Genomic DNA, 9,890 nt, shown 5'->3' with positions numbered 1-9,890 from the left:
ATCAAATCTTGCGGCACATGTATGGAGCATTAAATATAACAAAAAATAATAACTAATTATACAATTTGTCTGTAATTTGCGAGACAAATTTTTTGAGCCTATTTAATCCATGATTGGACAATATTTGTCAAATACAAACGAAAGTGCTATAGTACTAATTTTGCCAAAAATTTTGGAACTAAACACAGCCTAACTAAAAGAATTAAACTAATGAGAAATACCTTGATGTTTAAGTATTATCCTGAATCAAATGATCTAAAATCTTGACAAGTTTACACAAAATGATACCTTTAATTCATTATGGAATGTATTTTTCTAGTGTACTTGTTTGGTGGCATTAAATTTTTCTATAAATTTAGCCATATAGTTTGATCGAGGGGGAAAAAACTAAAACATCCAAACGAAGGGAGTTAATTAAAATAAAAAAAATAGGACCAAATGATGTCTACTTGTCGAGAGCAACTTGACCTTGCTGCTTTCCAAAAGTATAGCAGGTCTTTTCAGTGCCGTTAGTGCGCATTCCAATCTCCAAGTAAACAGCATGTGGTATTTATTTATGGCCATAACCTAATTAGATTCTTATTATTTTATCACTTCACCCCTTTCATCTCTCATCGATCATCATTCATCATCTTATAAAATTACAAAAATAAGAGTCCATCGTCTTGTAAAATTCCAAACCTCCACAAATCTTGGAGACACAAACACTCAATAATCCGTTCCAAAATAATTATACATCTCGTTTCTCAAGAGATCAAACTTTTTAAAATTTAACTAATATTATGCAAGTAGTGTCAGCATTTTGTATATTTAAATACTCCTAACGTCCGCAAAAAAAATATAATTGTGGGATCCGTGACGGTCAAACTATATCAAATTTAACTAAATTTATAAAAAAATAGTATTAGCAGTTATTTCTCTAAATAAATTTATTATAAAAATATGTTTTATAACTAATACAATGGCATTCATTTGTATTATGAATGTTAGTAAGTTTAACTTTAGTCAAAGTTCAAACTTGATGACATCTCGAAAAACAAGAATTGCATTTTTTTATTGACAAAGGGAGTAGGTTTATATGAAAATATATGTGACAACTAGGCTACTGATATATTATACATCATAAATATTATATATTTTTTGTTATATATTTGTGCATACTTTTAAAACATTGACTCTCTGGAAAATAATATGTGTATTTACTTTAGGACGAATAGACTGGTTCAATCTAAAAGCTTAAAGTAATGGCGAAATATGAGTTTATACTTCAACACTCACCCTCATGTGCAGAATCTCAAGTTTCAAACGGAATTATTTTATTTTAACTGTCGGCCCTGTCTAGATTCGAAAAACCAGTAGCTAGCCAGTTTATATTAACTAAAATTAGGAATGTGAGTAATTCACTTCTTTGCACTAGTAGACAGGTGGGTTTTAAACTTTTAATCTTAGTTAGTATCGGTTTTTTAACCCAGATTGTGAATACGGGACTACTTTAAGTCCTAGGACTACAAATAATTTAAACCTTACCGACCTCCCTCTTGCGTGTGTGAGATTCGAACCTAGGACCTCTTGCTTCGCGTGTAGCTTCCTTACTAACTCGATTGCACATGACATGTGACAATATTCTAATCGCTCTCCTTTTAAATTCACCCAAGGGGGACCATTAGTCCTGGGTGGAAAACCTTTAATCCGGGTTGGTGGCATCAACCAAAACTAAAAGGTCACCCTTTAGTTCCGGTTGATGGCACCAAGCGGGGGACTAAAGGTGAGAAGACCTTTAGAATAGGTTGGTAACATCAACCAAAACTAAATGATGTTTTTTAGTCCCAATTAGTGCTACCAACTGGAATAAAAGGGTCTTTGATGCCTGTTAAATTTAGACCCAGAACTAAAAGACTCTTTTATCCCAAACCCAACACAACCGAGACTAAAGGTGTCATCTGAAAGTCATTTCTCTACTAGTGTTAATAGGTACCTTAGTTGACAAATATATACCGTAAGACGCGGGATCATCTTGACTAGAGAAACTTCATTCCCATTGCCAAAGTCTAGCGACGAGATTGAGAATCTACCTAGGTTGATGTTTGCCTAACAACCTAGCTAGTGTAAGTGTGTGTAACATAACAGCCTATGGTAGCTAGCTAAGCACTGAACAAATCTTGTCTCGAAGAAACGAGCATACGCGGCACGGTGGTCTTCATACGTTGTGGACTCCTCCACTACTAGGCACACTATAGCTCGAGCTCCTCCTATATAAAACGCCATCACTCGCTTGCATCCTCCCTTCACAAGCTCATCGTCGATCACACATAGCCAAACACAAGCAAGTGTCGGCAACAAGCTAAACACAAGCAGCAACAGCAATGGCAGCAGCAGCCACCACCAAGAACGTCATGGTGCTCCTCCTCCTAGCACTCCTCCCTCTCGCCACACTCTCCTCCCGCGCCGGCCCATCATCGGCTTACAAAAGCCACGGCCACAGCCACAGGTCATCGCCGTCGGCCAAGCACCCACCGCCGTCTCCTTCTCCTCCGTCCTCACCACCTTCTGCTCCCTCGCCTGCTCCGGCGGCGACCGCCGCGCTAGTGCGCGCGACCTGCAACTCCACGGCGTACTACGACCTGTGCGTGTCCGCGCTGGGCGCGGACCCGTCCAGCGCCACGGCCGACGTGCGGGGCCTGTCGGCCATCGCGGTCTCGGTCGCGGCGGCCAACGCCTCGGGCGGCGCGGCGACCGCCGCGGCGCTGGCGGCGAACGGCACCGCCCCGACGGGCACCGCCGCCGCTGCTTCCAGTTCCACGGTCGTCGACGGCACCGTGCAGGCGCTGCTCCACGCCTGCGCGGCCAAGTACGCCAGCGCCCGCGACGCGCTGGCCGCCGCCGGAGACTCCATCGCGCTCGAGGACTACGACTTCGCGTCCGTGCACGTCAGCGCCGCCGCCGAGTACCCGCAGGTGTGCCGCACGCTGTTCCGGCGGCAGAGGCCAGGACAGTACCCCGCGGAGCTCGCCGCCAGGGAGGAGACGCTGAAACAGCTCTGCTCCGTCGCGCTCGACATCATCGGGCTGCTCTCAAACAGCAGCTAGCCAAGCTACCCTGAGCTATATATTCCCATGCATACATCCACACTTGCTTGATGAATTCTTTCTTTCATGTCCCTCGGATACATATATTAAATTAAATGTATAACAACGTGTAACAACTTAATTAGCTAATAACGTGATCCTTCATCCTACGTGTACGTATGTTGTCTCTTGGTTTTGTTTTGGTAGTAAATACTACTAGTAGCTAGTAATCCACTTGCTTCATGACCTGTGTACGTACTCCAATGTTAATCTGAGTGGTTAGAAGATTTCATTGCAATACATGATCGAGTTATTAGCTTGAAGAAAGGTGTAGTGTGTTTTAGAAGGAAAAAACAATACGAGTTTTGCTTTATCTCTCTACTCACAACTAATGATGTTTTGAGACATGTTTTGGACGACCAAAGTCCTGATACATGTTTACAGTTTTGGTTAATGATTACTCGTTATATTATACTTATAACAAATAAATACAGTGTTTATATATGATACGTACGTGACAATTTTTATACAAATATGGCTTCATACATATTAAAAGCAATGTCTACAAAGCCTGAACGATTTACAATTTGGAATAAAGGAAGTATCTTTTTACTACATTTGGAATGATTAACTTCAAATCAAACAATCTCAGCTCAAGTCATAATTTCTGGGTACTCATATGTACAAGAAAAATGTGGAGCGTTGTCCAACGAATGACATATAGTACTCTAGGATTGAAATATGTGTTGACTTGAATATATAGATGAGTACGGGCAAGAGCCGTACACTTGACTATATGTTGTTATGTTGGGAAACTGCCTAATTAATATACTAGAAGCTACCAAGAGGATTCAAACAAATTCCAAACTTACCCACTAAATCTTAAGGTTTGTTGGTGAAAAACTATATAATCCTATGTCCCTCCTTTTCCCTATGAAGAAAGCATCTGATAAGTAAAACCAAACGAGACACTATTGCATTGGAAATCAGCATATGGAAATATAGGCCTTTTGGTGGTAGGAGAAAGAAATATGTTTTACGAAACATAAATTAGAGCATACATATATGCATGTACTCTCACCACTACTAATGCAATGTCTTGTTGTCGACGGTCATGTCATCTCAGACGTAAAGTCGAACCACATGGAAAAAGTTCTTTTGAACGAAAAACTACATGAAAAAGGAAATATTTGAAATCCGCTTCAAGATGTATAAATTAACTGTGAGATTTGAAATCTACTTCAAGATGTATAATTTAACTTTCAGAACAAAGTTGGTTTATTTATATACAGACAAGCATCCTTCAACCAGCCACACCGTATTGAATTCTGTCTGTTGACTTCGAAAGGTGAGTATGGGCAAGTACCGTGCACTTGACAATATTGTTGTTATGTCGGGCAAAAAACGGATCTTGGTCCAAAAAAAATACACTATATGAGTGGGTGTATTTCGAAAAGCAACCGACAAGAAATTGTTAAGAGGTGTATTATAGAGAATAAGTAATTGTATACAACAAAGCACACGAAAAACAGTGGATGAAGAAAACCACTGTAAACCGCTGTAAAGATGTACACTCCCTTCAACAAAACCTCTGTGAAGATGTACAGTATAGCAGTAAAACCAAATGAGATGCTATAGCCTTGGAAGCTAAGAAATATAGAAAGGGGAAAAAAAAAGAAGCTTTATTTCGTGGTGCAAAAAAATCATATATACTGTGCCAAATTGATAAGGCTGGTTGGTTGTAGGGTTCATACGAGGAAGAGAAAACAGACAAAGGCAAAAGAAGAGCTCACATGGAGATATAATGGAAGGGAAAAGGTGTATCTCAGCATCTTCTTTCCTGGACGTACAGTATTGGCTTTGGCTCAGCTTATCATGATCAATGCATGTAACACTAACAGCTGCTATTATCTCTATGGACCATTTGGTTCTTTGGATTAGAGATCTCAAGGAAAGCAGCAGCTAATAAGCTACCCCAACGTGATAGCAACAGTGCAGTGAGGATAACATTGCCATGTCCTCCTAGCATGCCGACGCAACTCAAGCCTCATAAGGATTTTACTCCCATTCACTTATTTGCCGAATCTGCTAGCCATTCAGCAAGCGAACAGGTTCGTGATGATAACATGTTAGAAGTGAATGTAGAATGAACAAGATTTAGAATAACTCTCTCTTTCATTGATCTCTGCGGCTTTGGGGCACCTGGAACCGAGATTTCAGCATCCTGTTCCACATCCCTACTTCTTTGTGTTGCTCTGGTTCCTCACTCCCTCTCATTTTAATGTTCCTATTGTTTTGAACAAGAAGCTTGGCAGAGCCTCACAGCAAGAAAAAGCTCTAGCATGTCACCTTTTAAGTATTCCATACCTTAATAAATCATGTACTGATACCTCATACAGTACGAGGAATCCGTATACTCAAAGCCAAAAGTAGCATAGCAAAGAAAGCAGAGTACCTAGCTCAGACTCAGCTCAGCTCCAGCCAAGAGAGGATGGTATCATCCACATCCATGGATGGTCACCACTCATATGCAGACAGCGCGCATCAGATTAAAGACAAGAGGCAGGCAGTACCGATGGCAACTTTAATCACAAACACACACAGATTCTTCTGCTGCTTTAAACAAGACCAAAGGTTCCTTGCACTACCTTTGGTGAGTCCGGCCGTATGTAGCAGCCAGCCCCACTAGAGAAACTCCACCACCCTGTGAATTGTGATGGCAATTGGCTGGATCTGGATAAACACAATTCCCAGGAAAACCAAACAATCTGGGCATCCATCCATTACTACGATGTGCCTCCTTCAGCGGAGCACTGATAACAGAGAAGAATAGTGCGTGCCAAACGACAAGACTCCACCCAACACAAAACTGAAAAAAAGGCATAAATATTACAACTCACTGCTACTCAGCAGTTTGCACAATCCAAATGCAAAAGGTTCCACTCCCACCCAGTGTTCCACACAAAGCCAAGCGCATCGTCACAAGCTCAACAGCATCTTACATGGTACAAAATTCTCTCTTAAAACACTCATAAAACAGTTACACGAAGGCTTGGGATGGAGCTCAAGACTGGATTGGCTTGATCTTGAAGTGGAGGTTGATGAGTGAAAACACAAAACACTTCAGATCCTGCAGGAGAACAACATCAAGTGGGGGAAGTTAGGAATACATCTCACCTGTGCCACATCTGTGCATGACAGAAGTACAAGTTTTTTTTCCTTACAATAAAGTACAAGTCTTCTAAAGAATTTGAACCAAACAGTCCAGAGCGGCTATCCAGCTCATCGCAGGCCCTTGGGCCATGTTCAAACTACAAGCCCCAGACCATGATCCAATCCCAGCTTATAATGTAGTCATAAATCAACATGATTCACTAAGCTAGCCCAGCATAGGTTGAAGGACATATTCACATAATCACATCTACACTAGAGGGATGCAATTGGTCAATTAAAAACAGTACCCAAACTAAGACTGCACACAACCATAGAAAATAAAAAGATCATCAATGGAGGCACAAACCGAGATACCTTTTATCTATACTAGCTATTTTCTAATAGCATTATAATTTTTTATTTTCTTTCTTTATTTTTATGTTTCTTAAATTCTGTTTTTGTATTCTGCTATCCTTTTTATCTATGTTTATTAGCAGTAGGTGGGCAACCCTTCCTGATCCCTCAAAAAATCATTTCTAGTTTCAGAAAAAAAAACTGAATCAATAACTGTTTATCTACCCTCAAATTATTTACTCGTATAAGTATTGACATGTATTATGCTTGACCTATCATGAACTCAACCAGATCTACCGTGTAAAAACCATGGCACCTGCCTATGTTTCAAACAAACAGCAATCAACCATCAAATCTACATATATTTACAACAAAAGAAAACATGCTTTGGCATCTAAGTGGATCGGTAGGTTTTAAAGTTCTAAGTTTCTTGAAGAAAGGTAGTACTAGAAAAAAAAAAGGTAAAACCATTGCCCATCCTTTTTGCCTGCATCAGGTTTGAACTTTACATGCCCCAAGGAAGTGAAATTGTGCGGTATTGTTATGTTGATTGACGATGAAGAACATATATATGTCAGTTATAGTAAAAGTGTTCCCACCACCATCAAAAAGCATGAGAAAATATAAATACAAAATATTTTTTTAATCATTGAGTATCACATGTACAAAACAGTTAGAAAACAAAGATCCTTTTGAAAAGGAAAAGGGACAGATTTTGCTGCTAAAACTCCAAGCGGCTTAAAGAAAAGGAAAGGGTAATGTGCCTTCACATACCAATTTTTTTATCAGATTCAATGAGCACACATACTTTTTATTCGCTACCCCCAAAATATTTCTAAGCTTCTTAATATCATACTGGAAGATTTTAGATACAACAAACCAACTGAACCAGTGTCTGTTTGTCTTAGATGAAAAAATATTTCCTCAGGTAGAAGTATTGACATGTAATTATGCGCTCAGTCAGATCTACTGTGTAAAAAACCATGGCATTTGACTAAGCTTCAAAGAAACGGCAATTATCCATCAGCTCTAGATATCTACAACAACAGAAATCACACTTTGACATCTAAGTGGATTGTTTGGCTATATAGTGGACAAGTGGCTAAGTTTCTAGAAGAAAGGTAGTGCCAGAAAAACTTAAAACCATTTTCCATACTTATCCCCTGCACCCAAGAACTTTATAGCACCACAGGAAGTGAAATTGTGGGATGTTATTCAGATTATGTTGATGAAGAGCATATATATGACAGGTATAGTAGTGCTCCTAAAATGCTCCCCACCCTCTTCATGGAAAAAAAAAACACATTATAATATAGATACAACAGTTTTCAAACTATTGAGTACGACATGTAAAAAAACACTGAGAAAACCTAGCTCCTTTTCAAAAGAAAAAATGACACATTTTTCTGCTAAAACTCCAACACGGGGCTTAGAAAGGAAAGGCTAATGTGTCTTCACATAACAAAAAAACTTTCATCAGGTTTGATAAGTACAGAACAATGGGCCATATAGAACTAAATGTTGCAAAGAAACAGTTCACCTCAGAGGGGCAACTCTTTTCTTGTCGAGCATTTACATTGTGCAGTTTTCTTCAGTTTTAGTATAAAATAAATTATCCTAGGGCAGATAAGTAATACCATTCTCCTCCAAAGAAACTTGCTCATCTAAAAGGTATTAAACTTGATTTAAATATACCTCTGGTGGCCACAGGTCACGTTGCTTAAAAAACATGAACAAATGATGCCTACTATGTGCTACTAGCCTCCGCAGCTAATCAATTCAATTTAACCATTATTTCTCTGCTGTGCATGATTTAAGCATAAGAACTGATCAGCATCAACAAAGAAAGATGGTGGAGCCATCAGAAGGATCCCAAGTCTGTGGTGAATACGAACCAATGTTTGACTAAGCTACAATCTAACATTATTTCTCTGCTGTGGATAATTTCAGCATAAGAACTGATTAGCGTCAACAGATAAAAAAAAAGATGGCGGAGCCATCAGAAGGATCCCAAGTCTGTGGTGAATACGAACCAATGTTTGGCCAAGCTACAATCTAACATCAAGGTCATACTAGTTCTGAAAGTTACCGGTAGTATAAACTGCACAGCAGAATGAACACGCATATTCTTAGTTGCTTGTTGTCCCGAATGTAAGAATTCAGGTGTCCTGACAAGCCACAAGTACACAAGTATGGTGTGTAGCGCCAGTATCAACTTAACAGCCACAGAAACGATCTATCTTACGGCTCATGTACTTGTTATCACTTATCAATACATTGTCAGGTAGAGATTAGAGCCATCAAAACTATGGAGGGCCACGGTGAACAAACAATGTCGGTAGGGCGAACCCGTATTTGTGGGGAGGGCGAACCTGGACGAGGTAGTAGAAGATCCGGAGGCCCTCCGGGTCCTTGCTGGACTGGACATCGACGAGGGAGCCGATCTTGGAAGTGGTGAATGAAATGTGCTCGTTGCCCATGACGATCTCGAGCTCCTGGCGGCCGATGCGGTCGGGTTCGGGCCAGTTGCTATCGTCCTCCTTCATGATCTGCGACGGGGGGGTGGGGGTCAACCAATCAAATCGAAAAAGTCACTCGCAAACCCTAGCTAGGTTTTCGGGAGAGACCGAGAACCCAATCTCTGATGAATGAATGAATGAACAAGGGAAAGAATAAAAAATGGGAGCGCCCACATACATCGGACTCCTGGATGATCCTCCTGGCCTCGCGGAGGACGGAGGGGGAGACGAAGACCTCCTTGCGGATCATGGTGTCGTTCTTGTAGTTGGAGTTGTTGGCGTAGCGGAGCTTGCCGTCGGGGCGGAACTCGAACTCGAGGAACTCGTGCCCGAACTTGCCCTTGTGACCCACGTAGTACCGCAGGTAGAACTCCCCCTCGCCCGCGCCGCTGTTCTCGCCGCCGGCCGCCGCCATCGATTTCCTTTTCTTTTCCCCTTTCCTCCCCCTCTCGGCGGCGATTGGAATGGAACTGGATTTGGGGTTTTGGCCGCCGCAAACGTGCACGCCTTCTCTTCCAGTCTTTCCTCCTCTCGTGTGGACTAATCTGCAAATATCCATCAATCTGGGCCGCACATCTCTTGACCTAACGGAGGAGACAGTTTGCGAACTTTCCGGTCCAAGATTTTGCAAATTGCCCCCTGATTTGCATCCTGGAACTGGAAGGGATCCATCCAGGCAATCTCTCATCTCTGAATGTTTCTGTCAGTCAGACTTCGAGTTCTTTTAAGAGGTGCCACAAAGTTGATATTCAAAATCAATTCAAATAAGCCTACTCTACTGCTTTAAAAAAAACACTAC

The 9,890-nt window shown here is 41.0% G+C and overlaps 2 protein-coding genes across 2 annotated transcripts; one reads left to right on the top strand and one right to left on the bottom strand.

The window, feature by feature from the left end:
• On the top strand, nt 2,304-3,438 carry LOC8064356 (pectinesterase inhibitor 28). Its single transcript, XM_002444838.2, has one exon. It carries the CDS (start codon nt 2,364-2,366, stop codon nt 3,084-3,086), a length of 723 nt encoding a protein of 240 aa, XP_002444883.1. The 5' UTR covers nt 2,304-2,363; the 3' UTR covers nt 3,087-3,438.
• LOC8064355 (protein mago nashi homolog) lies at nt 5,806-9,642 on the bottom strand. The gene is made up of 3 exons (XM_002443679.2): nt 9,270-9,642; nt 8,945-9,121; nt 5,806-6,195 (listed from the first exon to the last, which is right to left on the bottom strand). Exons 1-3 carry the CDS (start codon nt 9,504-9,506, stop codon nt 6,130-6,132), a joined length of 480 nt encoding a protein of 159 aa, XP_002443724.1. The 5' UTR covers nt 9,507-9,642; the 3' UTR covers nt 5,806-6,129.

Source organism: Sorghum bicolor, chromosome 7 (assembly GCF_000003195.3).
Source record: "Sorghum bicolor cultivar BTx623 chromosome 7, Sorghum_bicolor_NCBIv3, whole genome shotgun sequence".
Taxonomy (NCBI): Eukaryota; Viridiplantae; Streptophyta; class Magnoliopsida; order Poales; family Poaceae; genus Sorghum; species Sorghum bicolor.
The sequence above is the reverse complement of the archived record's forward strand: the minus strand, read 5'-3'. Positions and strand labels throughout refer to the sequence as shown.

What these genes read in the sequence shown, in the direction of transcription:
- LOC8064356 (XM_002444838.2), top strand. Translation starts at nt 2,364, where the DNA reads ATGGCAGCAGCAGCCACCACCAAGAACGTCATGGTGCTCCTCCTCCTA.
- LOC8064355 (XM_002443679.2), bottom strand. Translation starts at nt 9,506, where the DNA reads ATGGCGGCGGCCGGCGGCGAGAACAGCGGCGCGGGCGAGGGGGAGTTC. An exon ending in GGATCATCCAGGAGTCCGAT is followed by an intron (nt 9,122 to 9,269) that starts GTATGTGGGCGC and finishes CCCCCGTCGCAG; the next exon opens with ATCATGAAGGAGGACGATAG. An exon ending in TCTTCTACTACCTCGTCCAG is followed by an intron (nt 6,196 to 8,944) that starts GTTCGCCCTCCC and finishes GTTCTCCTGCAG; the next exon opens with GATCTGAAGTGTTTTGTGTT.